The sequence below is a fragment of the Tachypleus tridentatus genome, chromosome 6, assembly GCF_004210375.1.
Source record: "Tachypleus tridentatus isolate NWPU-2018 chromosome 6, ASM421037v1, whole genome shotgun sequence".
In the NCBI taxonomy this organism is placed as follows: domain Eukaryota; kingdom Metazoa; phylum Arthropoda; class Merostomata; order Xiphosura; family Limulidae; genus Tachypleus; species Tachypleus tridentatus.
Genome location: NC_134830.1, coordinates 164,209,165 through 164,227,062, shown reverse-complemented (window position 1 = coordinate 164,227,062; position 17,898 = coordinate 164,209,165). Strand labels below are relative to the sequence as shown.

The 17,898-nt window shown below is 33.0% G+C and overlaps 1 protein-coding gene across 1 annotated transcript in view; it reads left to right on the top strand.

The window, feature by feature from the left end:
• LOC143254341 (calsyntenin-1-like) overlaps positions 1–10,849 on the top strand; it is a 90,089-nt gene extending 79,240 nt beyond the window's left edge. The window contains 8 exon segments of the mRNA XM_076509374.1: positions 3,142–3,296; positions 3,775–3,926; positions 4,111–4,124; positions 4,127–4,459; positions 6,360–6,505; positions 8,132–8,300; positions 8,550–8,722; positions 10,519–10,849. Of these exon segments, the coding sequence (XP_076365489.1) occupies positions 3,142–3,296; positions 3,775–3,926; positions 4,111–4,124; positions 4,127–4,459; positions 6,360–6,505; positions 8,132–8,300; positions 8,550–8,722; positions 10,519–10,677 (1,301 nt within the window). The 3' untranslated portion in view covers positions 10,678–10,849.
• Positions 10,850–17,898: the final 7,049 nt, after the last annotated feature.

Here is a 17,898-nt window from a genome sequence, read left to right as displayed (position 1 = left end):
TTTGTCTCATCCAGAGTATCATATGCCTTCAATTCCTGTTTTCCATCCTCCACCTTGCCAGTTTTTATCCTTTCCTTCTACTTGAAGTACTTTTTCTCATCACCTTCCTTGAAGACACATCCATTATTGCTAACAGTATCAGTGACTACCAAGTGGGTTTGGGTCTGATGGTGACTTGGCTCTTTTAGTTTCTTCATTTCTGACGTCCTTTCTTGATAATTAATAGGTACTTCAGATTCTGTCAAAAGGAATCATTGTCCACTTTCTTTCCCCACCTCTGTTTTTTCTTTTCTTTTCTTAAGATCCTGTAACCAGCCATCATCTAAAAGAAGTGGTTCATGAATTGCTCTTGCAATGAGCAATCAGGCCTGTTCTTTATTCTTCCAGAAATAACTTGATATAGTTTGATTTCCAAAATAAGGTTTTGTGGTCACCCATTGCACTGTCTCTGATGACGTTGTTCCTCTTGACCCTCCACTACATTGTCACCCTCCTTTCTTGAAATGAAATATTGGAATCCTTGCCATTTCCAGTTCCAAGTTACTAGGATGGTTTACCATGAAGACATCCTGCTGAATTCTTTCCACACAATAATAATTCAGTTTCAGAGTAGGGCAGTGGTGTTCTGTGGGTGTAGATGATGTAATATCCTATTTGTGAGAACCAATACAATAGAGTGAGATGTCAAAATGCAGTTCACCCCTACATTTGGGAGCTCTCATCCTACCCTCATCTGGATGTCAGTACCCTATGAGGAGATTCTGGATTAGAGTGAACCAATGAACACAAGTCCTCAAGGGAGTTTGGATTGTCTATCTTCCTCTCTCGATTTCCTCCATCTTTGTTGTAAGTCACAGCAGTGGTACTTGGGATTGCTGTGGTTCTGGCCTTAACTATCTCTCATTTGCTTCTTACAGGAAAGTTATTGCCATTTATATAGTCCTGGCCTGTGCAATATTTGGAGAAGTTGATTCCATGTTATAGACATCTTTTTAATACCAGATGTCAAATTCATGGACAGGTAGCTAAGAGCTAATTTTTGTCATACCCAGAAATTAGAATGGCCCTTAATTCTCAGTTCTTGGGTTTGAGATGAAGGTGACATGATTCTCATCCTACACTTTCACAGATTTCGGTACCCCACAAGTACGTTTGGATGTATTGTTTACCATATCCTAGCCACTCTACACTCAGGGGTGCATCTTATTTACCCATCTTTTTTATTGTGGGATTGAGTTACAATATATTTATTTGGTTAAGATCACTTTCCTGCCACATATTCTCCTACTCCAATGTGTTCCTCTCATTTTCCTCTTCTGATCTTTGGATCTGAATTTCTCATCTCTCATTTCAGGTGGTACTTCTGTTTTTCCTTCTCACTGGTACCTCCTTGTTGGTGTAGGATTATAGCTAATCTTATGGGATGGGATAAGTACAGTATTGGAAGTTATAATTTTCCTATACTGAAAATGTATCTTTGATAGGTACTTACCTCAGTTCACACTTCCCATCCTTCTTCCTTACTTTTCTTTGGTGCTGCCATCTTGTGCCAAACTTTGAAGTGATAGTTTGGTAAAGGAGTGCAGAGGGAGCCGCACGTCACATGAGCATGTCATGTTTCTGTTGATGATGGTGTGATGCATGATGATTTATGTGAAAAACATTTTGGAATCTTGCAATTCCAATAGGGGGAGCATAAGGCTTGTAGCATGCGTAAAGAAAAAGTTTGCATATAGAGAGCAGTACTGAATGAGAGTAGCTAATCTTGTGAAAGAGGTAAGTTCCTAAAGGAAATTCATTTTCAGAATAGGAAAGTTATAACTTACATATAGTTGAATTCATATACACGTAACAGCCTATTATTAGTGCAGAAGTTATCCATATTGTTGTTACTGTGCATGACAATGAATAAAACTGAAACATCTTCCCCTATATCCATTAGAGAAAGAAGTCCTTTTCATTGTTTTATGGGAGCATTGTTGTCTTTTTTTTTTTAACAGACTGTTTAAAGACAGTCATAGGGAATTACATCTGTCACTGTGAAAATTATAGCAATCAGACATTAGTGACTGACTTCCAACAGTGGTCAATATTCAATCATGACTTTCAAAAGGACTTAATATAAACTGTGATACTGTTTGAAAACTGGTTTTCTCAGGTGCATACAAAAAAGTCACTGCAAACGTTGAACAGTCTATCACTGTAAGCATGTGACAATGGTGTAAGCGAGTTACATTTTACTTTTCTCTCTTCTGATTCTAAATTACACATGAAGTAAATAACATGAGGTTCTTGTCTTTGTTATTTTTTTTCTACTAATGAAGGGAATGTATTCACTTGGCCTTTTTTTTATTCTCAGTAGTTTCAGATGAATTTTAACATCACATACACTACTATAATTCTTTGCCAATGTCTACACATTGATTATTAACCACAGTCCTCAACAGATAAGCAACACTTGAACAAGATATCTTTTGACATTTTGTGAAGTAGATTGTTTACAACAAAGTGTGGTCAAACCAAATATTAGAAGGGGGGACATAATAATAAAATGGTTAGACAACATATAATAATACGAGTAGAAACTAACTTACACATGATTATAAGTATTATTTTGTTACAATTTACAGCTTTTACAGTTATGAAGAATATTTTAAAATCAGATACAAACTTTTGATCAATGGTATGATCATTCTGCATGCTTAAGAATTATCACACCAGTGATTGAAATGTAAGACTTGTTTTCAAATATTCTTTCCTACTGTAAACTCTATAACTTGTAATAAATGAACCTACATGTTGTTTTGTAGTTTAACAATAATACAACAGTTTTATAATTATTTAACACATTATTCTATATTTGGTAAATATTTTTAAACATTACTGAAAATATTCATACACTGATGAAGTAAGTAATGATTTAATAATATATTAAAAAGTTTAGTGTAATGATGTTGAAACTTTGTAGAATGGATGGCAACTGTCTGTTGTGGAGGCACAAGTGTAGAGGACGACGTTTCGAAAGTCTTCCGCCTTTCGTCGTCAACAGTTGCCGTCCATTACACAAAGTTTCATCGTGAATACTCTGCCTAAACAATCTATCAAAGAATAGTGTAATGATTTCTTCCATTGCATTTTTAGGAAAAGCAAATAAGACTGCCTTCCATTTCCGTGGTTATCTTGCTGGTTTGTCGCTCTCACGAGGCCAGACCGAAAACCCAGATGTCTTATCTTGTTTATACCAGTGTAAGGAAAGTCTTGAAGAACCACTGACTGATATTTTGGAATCTGGAATGGTAAGAATATTCCAAGTGATTTGGTAGAAGTAATACTTTCTGAGTAACTTGGCAAAAAGTTTAGTAAGATAATTAGAACATATCTTTTAGGTACTGTGTAAATGTAAGTCCATATACACATAAAGAAAGAGTAAACTTTATGTGTAAATGTAAGTCCATATACACATAAAAAAAGAGTAAACTTTATGTGTATGACATTATACAAGGTAATACATAGTATCTCACACATATTAATCTGAATTTCTTTTCCTATACTGTCTTAACAATTTTACCCCACTGACACATTCGTTTGTAATTATCTCTAATATGTTAATCGTTGTTTCTGTCCTAAATAAGACACTGGTCTTTTGTTCCTTATGGTACATTTCCTTTCCCATTTAATAAATGAACCTTCATTTTACTTTTGTTTCATTTGATACATTGAGCTTTAGTTTTATTTCATTTGCAATGTTAAACTTTACTTTTGTTCCATTTGAAGGAACTTACAACCAACTCTAAAAAGACACAAGTGACCATTGAAGGAGAGAGTCAAGAAAACTTGGAAAAACTAATGTCTGAAATAATGTATTTAAACACCAGGGAATTTCCTACTCCTGGTCATCGTAATGTGTACATTGACACTGATGTAACGTAAGTACAAAAGTTTCGTGTGTGTGGAGGGGGGGGGGGTTAAGATTTTATATCTAATTTCCAACCTACAAAAAGAACAGACATGTTGTATTGTGAGTAATAGTAATAATCTGATACTGTTTAAAAGAAATATGTATCTTAAATTGTCAAAATTGTAAAATGTCCATTAAACTTTAACATTCAGGTGTTCTAATGGAAAAGGCAGAAAGTTCCAGAAGTCAGAGGTTACGTGATGGTTCTCAAACCAGACCAGCCAAGAATCAGTATCAATGGCACTTCTAACCTTGCTCGAGAGTATGAGGCCTTTAAGCAGGGTATTGAACTTTTCAATACGATATCCCTTGCAGTTAATCAGCACCACGAGGAAGAGTTCTCTGATGCAATGGTCAGTACGGACTATAAATTGGACAAGTGTTCTGTACAGGTTTATCCTCCTCTAAATCCAGATCATGAATATTTTCAGCTGCCAGAAAATCTCCTGATGCATCTTGGAATCCATCACAGAGACAATAAAGGAGGACTAATTGTCTATGGTGAGTGTAAACAACTAATGTTTAAGATGAATGGAATAAAATTAACAAACAAAATAAAAAACATTCATTGATAAAAATTAATTAAAAAGAACTTTTGATTTGGAATAAGTTATATAAAGGTCAGAAATAAAAAAAAAAAAGGTAACAAATTAGTTAAAAAAAACTATTTTTAATAAACTGGATAGAAAGTGTTGGATCAGCAGAAGCTGATAAAGACTTTAGTAGAACAAAAAATGTCAGGATGTTCTGTCTTCTTCCCTTACTGAACTATAAAATTTAATCACAAAGCAAAAGGAAAACAATCCCACATTTTACGTTGCCTCTCACTTTAATCTACATAAATAAAATAATGATACACTCAGGTAGTGAAATCCAAGTTGCTAATGCTGGTTCTCTTGGCAGTTAAAGTATCTTAATAAACAAAGCAAATACAATTCTAACAATACCAGTGGCAGTGCTTTATTAAGAATACTAAAATACATCTGTTACCATGAATGTAAATAAACGTAATATACTAGCAAGAACTCATGGTGCGTGCTCTAAATTAAGTGAAGGTAATAGCATCTTAACCTAAACTGCATATAACACATGAAAGAAGATTTAAAAAAGTTCCCCTAAAATATAATAAAATCAATATCTGGAGTTATGCACTAATATACTTTTGTGAGGTCTTTGGGAGTTTTTACTGTATCTTAAACTAATACATTGGTGATGAATTTATGTTATAACCTTAGAGAACCTGTGTGGAAAATCTACTAAAATTTAAGTAGATTCTCATAAAATGTACTTTTAAATGTGGTAATAAACTCTTGAGTTCCTGATACAAGGAAACAATGATTGGTGTCTTCTAGATCAGTTTGCTAATAGATAGTGGATATCATGGGTAAATCCGTCTCCAACTACTGCCAAGTTTGCTGAAGAGAATAACTCAGTGTTCATATTAAAAGGCACTTTGTTATTTCTACAGGTGAATCAGACAAGAAGGCACCTGATCTCCACTTGACCCAATTAGTTCCTAGGAAAAGTTGGTTAGAAACTTGCATGAGTAATACAGTGTTTCAACCCAGGGAGAAACAAGGACAGAAAAACCCAAAAAACTGTGAACTTTTTAATTAAAAGGAATAGAAAACATATACTACAGTCTGGTACTACAGTATGTATTAACAGTAGCATTGATACTGTTCAGTGCACATAATGCAAGCAGCACTGCTCGAGCGGTTGAAAATTTCTTATAAGTTTGTATAAAAACTGTGTGATTGGTCAAGAATAACTCATGGAAATTAAAGTATTGAAAGTACATGTGATTGCACCTTTCACTAATTTTTTTTTTCTGAATTTCTTTACACATCCATGAAGAAAACCATAATAAGCCTAGCAATAACAAACACATCTGACTAATTCTTACACCCCAAAATACCTTCATATCAAATGTTTGAGGCTAAGATAGTAAGGTAGAAGTTCCATCCATCTGTACGAGTCAAATTAGTTTTTCTGTTTTGTCTTAATCTATAACGATATAATAACATTGAGAAAATGAAATAAAAAACACCATGAAAACAAAATTCTGTTTAGAAAAAAGTGAAACAATAAATCAGAAAAGAGACAGGAGTGGTAATGTAATTAGGAAACTCTTTATAGAAACTCAGAAGACATTTTTAATATGATGACATGATTAATTTGACTTTACAAATATTAGAAAGACACCTTTTAATTCATTTAATTGCATAAAAAGTGTCCTAAGTGTGTTTGAATTGCATTCTTTTGTCCCTCTAAACATTTAACATGATTACATTATGTTCCAGTGTTTTTACAGATTAATTTATAGAATTTCATGTTTGTGGGTTTTTAGCCCAGTGAAAGTTTTTCTTTTAAACTAGAAAGTGGTTCCTCTTGTTTTCAGGGGCAGACAGAATTCACAATTACGAACTGATTCTACGACAGATCCTGTACTTTAATCACAAGCCTGCATATTATCTAAACCGGGCTTTTAAACTGGTTTGTTCTGAACTGAACAGTCGTTTCATCAGCAATGAATACATGCAAACGGTGAGATTTCATTTGTCTAAAATAATGCATTACTTTAACATAGTGTTACTTATTGCATGATTATTATTTACAAATAATATTATTTAGAAAGTTCTGTTTGGTAGATTATAAGTTGCAGTGACAGCATGCAGAAAATTTCAGGCTTTGAAGTGGCTCTAAAATTATTTTTTTATTAGTTTTTAAAATGCCTAACTTATCTGTAAAACTGAGACACGTTCTGAAAACAAAGCCATAACTTTGTTAAAATCCTTAATGTTTTTTTAGCTTTAAATGTAATAGCTTCAATTAACTGTAATAAAATTCATGCAAGTACAACACATTTCACACTAATCATGTCTGAATAACTATTTATAGCTTTTCATAGCTGTTACTAGGATCACTAGTTTAAGTGTTCAGTACTTTATAAGTCATCTATTTACATGGCTGGTAAGCCATATACCTTGACCCTGTAAAGTATACTTAAGAATCTTAATGCATTTCTGGTACTCTATCTGTCACTGTGACTAAATGCATACTGATGTTGTACCACATTCAGTTCCTTGAGGTGTTGTTGTTGTGTTTTGTATATTTTTCACATTGTATTAGGATTTTAAGTGCAGTAACTTCAACACAATAATTATAGTATCTTAAGACTTTCTGATGCATTTGTAATCACTTTTAGAGAAATTAAAAATTTACACAAAGTAGGAGAGATAATCAAGATGTTAATCTTAGATGTCACATCTTTTTTATGATCGCAGAAATATATTAAGTATGTAGGTAGTTAAGACAGCATGTTTCCTGAACAAATGCATAGTGCATCACCAACATTATGTGTATTAACTTATTTTTTAATAACAAAAGAAAACATGAATACTATGGGAGGTTAGGGGTGGGGTTCACTGGATGCACAAAGAATCACCTCCACCCTTTTTCCAGAATATGAAATTCATAATGTTTGTACAAAAAAGGACACCAAACTAGTCTTTTTATGTTATACTTGATAATAAAAGTAAATTAATATTTATTGGAAAAACAATTTGTGCATTATTTTCTGTTAAACATTGTTTGCTTTCAGATATGCATGCACTGTTTATTGCACCTGTGACATAAATAATCTCACTTGTGATATAATACTGCAAAAATTAACTTCTCTATTTATGAAAATTTTGTGAATATACATACAAATGTATTACATTTTAGTCAGGAGGAAGTAGCCAGTTGATACTTGGCACTGGGTATTGGAATGTGATGAAACCAGTAATAGATATTAATGTATCTTTGTCCATAACAGTAGATTAGGAGACTGAGATGTCAAATTGGAAACAGTACATTTTCTTTCTAATTTTAAAATTTAATGGAAATGAGTTTCCACAACTCCTCTAAAGTATACTAAGCTTAACAAAAGGTTTATATTTTTAGAGTCGTAATTCATATTTACAAATTCATCAAAAAATGCTTGAAGGCCTGAAATTTCAACATGAATTTCTTTTACCTCTACCCAAAGTTGAGCATCAGGACTTAATTTTGAAAATGTTTAAGCAACATCTATTGTGAACATACTTTGATCTGTTTGTGAAGAAAGTAAGTGTAGTCTCTGTTGTAGTTTAATAAATTGGGCCAACCTTTGAATTTTTCTCTTTTCAGCTAACAGTAATTCACCCGCGTGCAGAACCTAGTCATGAGGTAGAAAATCAGCTCAATCCTGTCTCATTTGCTCATGCTCAAGTTAACAAGCACGTGGTAAATAGTCAAGTTCCTCGGGTCAAATCGGACAACGTGGACATTGGAGAAACTGTGACCAAGACTTCTGCTAGTAAGTCAGAATTAATTTGGTACTTGGGTTGAAAAAACATATTAACAAGTTGATTATTTGGTTGATAAAATGTTCCACTTTAGTGAATAATTATTAAGGAGGCTGAAAGACCACTTATCATGCTAATAAAATTCAAAAAGTACTGAGATATAACATTGGTTCATCAGTTGTTTGCTCTTATGGTCACTCATTTTAATACAAATTTATTAACTGTGTATAAACCAGTTATTTTTGTTGCTTTTTAAATAGGTCATGCCATGACTATCATTATAGTGGTTTGTGTTGGCTTCCTCATCTTCATGATTGTACTAGGAGTCATCCGTATTCGTGCAGCTCACCATCAGTCTCAGGGCCAGCGAGATGATGAACAAGAGATGGCTTGGGATGACTCATCCCTCACAATCACTGTCAATCCCATGGATGTAAGTACTATGACTTTGGACTTGTATATAAGTACTTTGATGTCATAAATGGCTATAATTCTACATTTGTTTATCAGACAGGAGAGGTACAGTAGTACTTGTTTGTTGTTTCAAACAGTTGAAGTTTAGTAGCTTGGTTATAAGTAGTAAGTTGTGGTATTTTAGTTTTGTAGTTGGATACTAATTCACTAGGTGTAAATACAGTAACATTATACATGGATATAAAACTAACTAATGAATATGAACAGTGATATGTATATGTCTTGCATTTTGGGAGATGTTACAGTGACTTTGTAGTAATGATTGGATAACGATTTTAAATTCCATCAGTGTGGGTGTGTAAAGTGGCTCTCTACTTGCTGTTAATTTTGTACAGTATATTACATAGAGAAAAAAAGACTGCAAGTGAAAACCAGGTTGGCTTACAAAGGATAAAGAACAAAACATTATAAATATAAAAAATTTAAACTGACTGCAATGGCTGGAGATTTAAAGGATTGTAGGGGACCAGAATAGTTGGCCAAATGAGAAATTAAAAAGTATATTTAAATAGGTTTGCTAAAACTAAACGTTTGTAGTAAGGACTTCTTCAAATACCTTAAGGATAAGCAAAATGTTAGGATGGAAGTAGGATCTTTGAGGCTAGTAGTATCCGATTGTTATGAGATGATTGGGTTAGCGAATTTTACTTTTCCTTCAGTTTTTAATAATGAAGACTTCAGCAGTATTCATCATCCTGAACAGCTGCCAAATTGAACAAGGTGATCACATTAATTGAGTTTGTAAAGAAAAAAAAATGGAATGTTTAAGAAATGGTAAAGCTCCAGGTGTTACCAAAGGGTTTTTGAGGGAAATAAAGAATTGGATATGTGAACCACGGGCTAGTATTCTACCAAATTCTTGTATAGTAAGCAAGTGCCATAAGATTGGAAGCTGGCTAATGTTACTGAATGGATATAATTGGATATGGTAGCCACTTGTTACTGTTTTACTAAAGCCTTGTTATAGTGAGTCAGTGCTAGAAGATTGGAAGTTGGCTAATGTTACTGAGGGGATATGATTGGATATGGTAGCCACTTGTTACTGTTTTACTAAATTCTTGTTATAGTGAGTCAGTACCAGAAGATTGGAAGTTAACTAATGTTACTGAGGGGATTTTATTGAGGTCGTTTAAGACTTCTAAGGAAATTGTTAGTGTTGATGCATAAGTTTTTACATATTTGATTTTGAGAATGGCTAACACAAGGGGACAAAAATATAAATCCTTGCTGAGTAGGAGTCATCTTCAGCTAAGACAGCTTAATTTCTCTAAAAGGGTAGTTGGCCTTTGATAAGGGCTGTTTTCATGTGTTGAAGGTGAAGTTAATTTAAGGGAGTTTAAGAGAAAGCATAAGGAACATTTAAATAGTAAGGATTGGATGAGTTCTTTTGTGGAATAGGATAAGATGGACCAAAAGACCTCTTTTTCTTCTTTGATGTTATATTATACACTAACACAGTGAATTTGTACTCGCTATTAATTCCATGCATGTAAGTACAGTGACTCTGTGGTTATTTGCAATAGTTTTGTTAGTAGATATTTCATAAATCATTAAGATACTGATTTGTTTATCATATAAAGTTGCCTAAATAAACTTTATTACAAACCTATCATCTCAAGCCTTATCATAACCTTATCTGATGGTTTAAAGTTGAGAAGAATGCATTTCAAGAGAAATTCATAGCATAATATGAAGGTTTTTCCTTCTATTCCCTTTCGTTTGGAAGGATAATTTTTAATTTTTTGTTTTTTTCAGCAAGTTCTAGAGCAGAAAGAAACTCGACCCGTTCAAGAAGATGATGACAGCGATTCTGATGACGGTAGTAACTATCATGATGGGGAGAGTTCTGAGGAAGAAACTGAGAAAGTTAAGGAGCGAGAGCTTGAGTGGGATGACTCAAATATGTCATTCTAACTCTGGTTTCTTCTTCTGTTCCCCCTCTTGTTGAGACACCACCTACAATTGCTGCGTAATAATGATACCTTTAAACTAGAAGTATATCATTCAGAAAAAGAATATTCTAAATGCATTACTTTGTCTATTTTATTACTTGCTTTACATCAAGCTACGTTATTTTCCTCTATTACTGCAAATATATAATTGATTGAGAAAATAATTTTTGTTAATTAAATAATGAATTATGTAATAGAAAGTGCCATAATGAGTTTTAGATCATCTCTTTTGATCAAATCTTTATAACTGTTAGAAAATATAAATGTATTTCTTAAGAAAGATATTTATTGTACGCTACTTAATGGCACCTTTAGACATTGGTTTCACTTCTGTTGTAGAGCTTTGCTTTGTTACGACGAATAGGTAGATTGTGATAAGCACTCTGTAGTGATTCTCTACATCTTCCACTACTCTTAGTGATATTGCAATACCATGTACAACTAGGTTGACCATTCTCGTACCTTAGTCATGTTGTAAGGGACTTGTGAACTTGCAAGGTGAGCTGAATAACATATCCAAATCTGTGTGTTGATATTTTTTTTCTGTTTAAAAATCTTAGTGTTTCACTACAATTCATAAGAATATCCTTTCTTGTAATATTATTTACTCGTAACTGTGTAGATTAGCAAGCTCTCATGAAGCGTATTGAATATTTGTGGCAAGACTTCTTCATTTTGTAATTCTGTGCGTCTCAGTCTGTTTACTGTTTACTTAATGTTCTTCCTGTGTGTATTGGATGTAAGTTTGTGTGTATGTGTGTGTGTGGATGAAGTTGAATGCTGTGCAAACGCTTGGAGCAAAAAAGACGTAATTTTCGTGAAAGGATTCTCAACAACAGAAGGTGGTGGGTGATTAAAATCTTTAACGCCTCTGATTAATGCCTCTTAAGTTAGATTTTAAATTGTAGTTAATTGGAATGTTACGAACTGTGCTTGGATTAGAACCCGAACCAAGTTCAGTTTGCACCAGCACATTCTTACCATTACCAAGTGCATATTATTGTTTCTTTCAGTTCTTTGATTGATTTTTATAATGTTAAATTTTAACTGCAAGTAACAGTGATGAAAATGTTAAAGTTAAGCAGTTTTAATCGAATAGTTTTGAAATGTTTTTGCTAAGCTTTCAAAAACGTCATTAACTTCTTTAAAAGGAAAGTTCCAAAATGCATCATAATGTTTATCTTTTTATTTTTTCTTTACCACTCTACCCTTTTCAGTTAAAAGGTAGTGTAAAAATTACTTTTAGTATTGTCTCTAACAAAACATTTGTTTCAGTTGAACAAATGTTTTATACTAAACATTCCATTTGTGTTAATTCATAAAAATGTCCTCATTGTAGATATAAAGCGAGTAGAAACTTGTGTTTGAATATTTTTTCAAGAGGTAAAAAAATATTTTCAAAACCTAATGAATAACTAATTTAGTAATTTTTCTTTTACTTAAGAATTTTGCTCTAAGAAGCATACCTGTTTCAAGATCTAACAAAGACTTATGAGAAATCTAAAACTACCAAGGTCAATTAGACCATAGCAAAAGCATTGTGTTAACCATGTTTTATGTACTAGAACACTGTAAAAGGGTTTATTATCATAGTTTCTCTGCTATAACGATATAAACAGTTCTGATTATGTCTCTAATATGAACTGTGAAAACGAACTAATTACCTTAATTTCTTTGCCTAGTATGTCGTAATACAAAGTTCCCATAGTTTTTATATAGAATACTGTTTAGGAGCTTCTGATTTGTATTTGTTACCTTGAATGCTACAGAAGAACCAACTACTGTGGATTCTACATGTGGTAAAATGTATAGTATTTTTTTTTTCATTTAAATTTTGTTAAGTTATTATGTTAGGATTATTTCTTAACCTACAACAATGTAAAGGTTTATTGAAATGTTTTCTTTACCTTTAACTTTTAGATTAATTTGTCATCAATTTTTTTACCTAAAACATTATAGTCATTTGTTGTCATGGTTTCTTTTCTTAGAGGTGGAAGTCATGTTTCACTGTTGGTTGGCTCCAGGGAACAAGTAGTGGAACAAAATTTTTGTTGTTGTTGTTAGAAATTATAATGAAGATTTTCAATAAAACATTGATCACAGCTATAATATCTGATTGATAAGTTTAAGCTTCTCTGGTTATGGGAACTATACTCAAGTTTTCATGGAAACAGGACCTTAAGTGTGATTCCTGATATTGATTCAAGGATTCTTATATTCCAGATGATAATTAAATTTCTTTCCACAGTAGTGACTGTTGTTTGGAAACAAGACCTTAAGTGTGATTCCTGATATTGATTCAAGGATTCTTATATTCCAGATGATAATTAAATTTCTTTCCACAGTAGTGACTTTTGTATGGAAACAAGACCTTAAGTGTGATTCCTGATATTGATTCAAGGATTCTTATATTCCAGATGATAATTAAATTTCTTTCCACAGTAGTGATTGTTGTATGGAAAATAATGTACTGAAGTTTACATTTTCATCCAAGAAATTATTTTGAAAGTTTTTGAAAATGTAAAATTAGTACTAGAACTTGAATGTTCATGCACAGTATATGTGATTAGGCTTGTTTTATAAACTTGTGTAATTTAAGGTGGTAACGAAAAACATGTTATTGCTGGTTGTTGTTGGAAACATTGGTTGGCATAGGTTAATTTTAATTCCAAGGTATGTTTTACTGGATTATTATATTTCATGTTTTGTAGAAATTTTGTTTAGAGTGTGATTTTATAAAGCTACCCATGTGAGGGCGTTGTTATGAGCTAGAAGTGGTTTAATTAAACAAACTGTCAATAATAAAGATAATTTGTGTGAAAACAAGAGTTAATTTAAATACTTAATCATTAGAATATTTTAGAAACGCTATAAAGCACAATTATGTAGCCACCTACATTTTAAAATTAGTCATATATTGTTTAGTTGGTAAGTGAAAAATTTATTTGTAATAACTATGTTAGCTTCCGAGATCAGCTGAATTGATGTAGAAATTCTTAAAAGGCATTCATATTAAGGGTGATTCTTTTAAACTTTGATAAGCTAATGAAAATGGAAATCTAAGAAGCATATGCTGTATGGAGTGATTATATATGTTGCAATAAAATGTTACATTTTACCCTCATTCTTTGAATAATTTTTATTTTAATTTATGAACAATGATTTAGATTTTCTACCTAATGTAATGTCTTTTTCGTTTGTAACCTAGATATGGAATTTCATTACATTCGGTAATTTCAATTAAACAAGCCAAAACAAATTATCAAATCATACCTCAAGGAAACGGTTAATTGTTATTTTATGTAGCATAAGAAAGGTATTATTTTTTATTGATTAAGGAAAGAAAATTAAATGTGATCAAAATTAGTATTCAGCATTTGATCCCTCTGGTGGTCACAGCACAAATAGTTTATTATTAATGTAAGCAAAGAAACATTAAAATCGGTTGAAATAGGCCTCGCTGCTTTAGGAGATTGTACACTATTTGCTGTTACAACCACACAATGCCCTCCCTACCTCAATATTTTTGTTGCTTCATAACGTCTGTGTTTCTTCCTCATTGCTATCACCAGTTTATCCTTAAACTTATGCTTTACAGTTTAGGGATACATAAAAGGCTCATTAAAAAAAAAAAAAAAATAGTTATATCTGTACATGTGGAGGAGATGTCTCACTGGACAGAAAATTGGATGGATTGAAGAAAGTAGAGGGTTGTTATGAATGGTGTCCTGTCAAACTGCATTAATGGCATGAGTGTGATACCTTAGGGTTAGAACCCTTTCTCTTTGATTTTTATAAATGAAGGAATGGTCAATAAATTATTTAAATAAGTTTAAATTTTGGTTAATACAGACTGTGGAAAGAATGCTACTGCTTTACAAAGGATTTAAGTTATTTGATGAACTTGGTAAATAATATTAGGGCTATAAGACACAAATATAAATTTTGGCAGGGAAAGGAGTCATCTTCAGCTAAGACGTTTTCATTTTTATGATAGGGTGGTTGGCCTTTGGAATGGATTGCCATTGGATGTTGTACAGGTGGTGAACTTAAGTGTGTTTGAGAAACAAATACAAGTACATGAGGGCTGGCTTTAAGATTTGTTGATTTAAATTATATTTTATTTCAAAGGACGGAAAAATCGAGATGGACCAATAGGCCCTATGTTGTTCCCTTTATTTACCAACAATATAATTATTTTCAAGCATTTCTTAGCATCAGTAAAATAGAATTGTAAAGAATACGAGTTATACAATACATGTATTGGTTGACGAAAGCAGTTAGTTACAATATTCAAGTAGGACAGCAGTAAGTCTTCGGATCTGTAACGCTAAAATCAGGGATTCGATTCTACTCGGTGGATACAGCAGATAGCCAGATGTGGCTTTGCTATAAGAAAAAAAAAATCCACATGAAATGTACATATATGATTTTATAACATTTATTTCATTATATCAAAGAGAATTCACTTATCAATTTTAATACATGTTTTAAAGAGCTATCTCTAGATGGAAGCACTAAAGAAAGTTTTTTTCAAAGCTACAATACTAAAATCTTACCTATTATAACTTCATAAATCATAGCGTTATGTTGATATTATTGTATGCAGAAACAAGGCTAATTATGTCTAATCAATGATTTACACGTTTATTCAGTATTCGAAATGAGAGTTACGCAGTTTCGATTGATTAACCAAGGACTTCTACATATAAGTTCAGCATACATAACAGTAGTCCTTGAATTTATTTTGAAATGATGCATGTGAAGTTAGGACTACATTGTTTCTGAGTTTGTTACAGTAGGCCTAAAAATGAACGTTGCTATAATGAAATTTATTGAAGAAATGTTTTCTTTTATCTTTATATGACATTAGTTTTACTAAAAACCTGAAAGAACATTCCGAACGATAAAAGACGTTAGTAAGATATTATATTGATAAAATGTTATTGAATAAAATAGTGCTTACTGTTCTGAAGTTTTTTTTTTTATATTTTTTCTGGAAGTTGTAAATTTCATAAATCCGACTGTAAGGTTTATTTCAATCTTTTAATTCATATATTTGGTAGAGGGCGTGAAATTTTAAAATCAGGAATGAGTATGAAACTTGAGAAGCAAGAATTCTATATAAATATAAATCAGTGATGATTTGAGTCAGTTCAGGATCAGAAAAGTAAACCAATGAAAGAAGTGAAAGATTTGCTTATTCCCTTAAGTTACTCAATGAGTTAATACGTTTATCAAATTAAGCTAAGGAAATTATGTACAATTACCATTAATTTCGTAATTTCTACTGAAACGTTTGCATTTGAAGTTAAGCCTACATTATTTTCGGATTTTATGTGTTGTCGAAAAATTTATTTGAACGAAGCTGTAACAAATGCTTATTGAAAAAAAAAGTTAATACATTATTGTTATGTGGATTGTAATTGACATTATATTTATCAAATAATCCAAAAAATTTCACTCAATGATAGAACACCGAATTAGAATTGTTTCAGTAAAGTTAAAATAAGATTTTGACTAAATTCAAGATAAACCCCCTATCAAGAAGATGCTCGACTTGCAATCGGCGGATTTTGGATCCAAATCCTTTCAGCAAACACACTCGCCATTTCAGCCATTAAAACATTCAATAATGACGGTGATTTCCACTTTTCATTGGTAAAAGAGTTGGCGGCGGGTAGTGTTGACTAGCTGCCTTCCCTCTAGCTCCCCTCTGGTATACAGTGGTAAATCTACGAATTTACAACGCTAAAATCAGAGGTTCAATTCCTTTCGGTAGACACAGAATATAGCCCAATGTTTTTTTGTTTTTTGAATTTCGCGCAAAGCTACTCGAGGGCTATCTGCGCTAGCCGTCCTTAATTTAGTAGTGTAAGACTAGAGGGAAGGCAGCTAGTCATCACCACCAATAATTGGGCTACTCTTTTACCAATGAATAGTGGGATTGACCGTCATATTATAACGCCCCCACGGCTGAAAGGATGGGCATGTTTTGGTGCGACTGGGATTCGAACCCACGACCCTCGGATTACGAGTCGAAGGCTTTGCTAAGAGAAAAACACACACACATTTCACTTCTAGTCTATCACTTCTCAGTTGGGACAAAAGGACACAGGTACCCCTCGTGTGGTGTTTCACGAAATTCAATAAACAAATACTAAGAAAACTAATCAATTTTTAATTTGTCTAATATAATTATCGCAATATTAGTGGTGAGAACGGAATTTTCATTTTTTACTAAAGCGTGTGTTTGTGTGTTTTTCTTATAGCAAAGCGACAAAGGGCTATCTGCTCAGCCCACCGAGGGGAATCGAACCTCTGATTTTAGCGTTGTAAATCCGGAGACATACCGCTGTACTAGCGGGGGGCTTTGCTAAAGCAACAATTTGTTAAGAAATTCATCTTTAAATGTGTGGCAAGTATGCTGCTTTGAGCCAAAATGCGGACCTGTGTGTTTAGTTTTGATTGAAATATTTTCTTTACTACCTGGATAAATCAAGTCCTGTTTATCCAGTAAAGCTTATATCCAGTTCCCATAAAAAGTGAAAGAATTTTTGTATCAAAAACTATTGTGCAGACTTCCTTTCCCCTAAAATTATAAAGTGACTGAGTTGATTGTATCGAATTATTTTATCAATGTCAAAACAACCTGGCTGAGACGTATCTGTAGTGAATATATAAATACAGGCCACCAGTAGGTAAATAAACGCTCCCCCAATAACACAAATCAAATGACATGACATGTCAATACAGCTACGTCTAGGAAAAGATCGCAAAGCACTGTGGGTCGAACAAAGGATCCAGGGAATTAACCGTATTTACATGACGTGACTGGTGAAACAATACAGTTTGCAGAAACGTAAGAAAAAAGTTTTTCCATGATCGGGGATTGTTTGTTTGTTTTTTGAATTTCGCACCAAGCTACTCGAGGGCTATCTGTGTTAGCCATCCCTAATTTAGCATGGTAAGACTAGAGGAAAGGCAGCTAGTCATCACCACCCACCGCCAACTCTTGGGCTACTCTTTTGTCACGAATAGTGGGATTGATCGTCACATTATAACGCCCCCACGGCTGAAAGGGCGAGCATGTTTGGCGCGAAGGGGATGCGAACCCGCGACCCTCAGATTACGAGTCGCACGCTTTAACACGCTTGGCCATGCCGGGCCGATTCGGGATTCA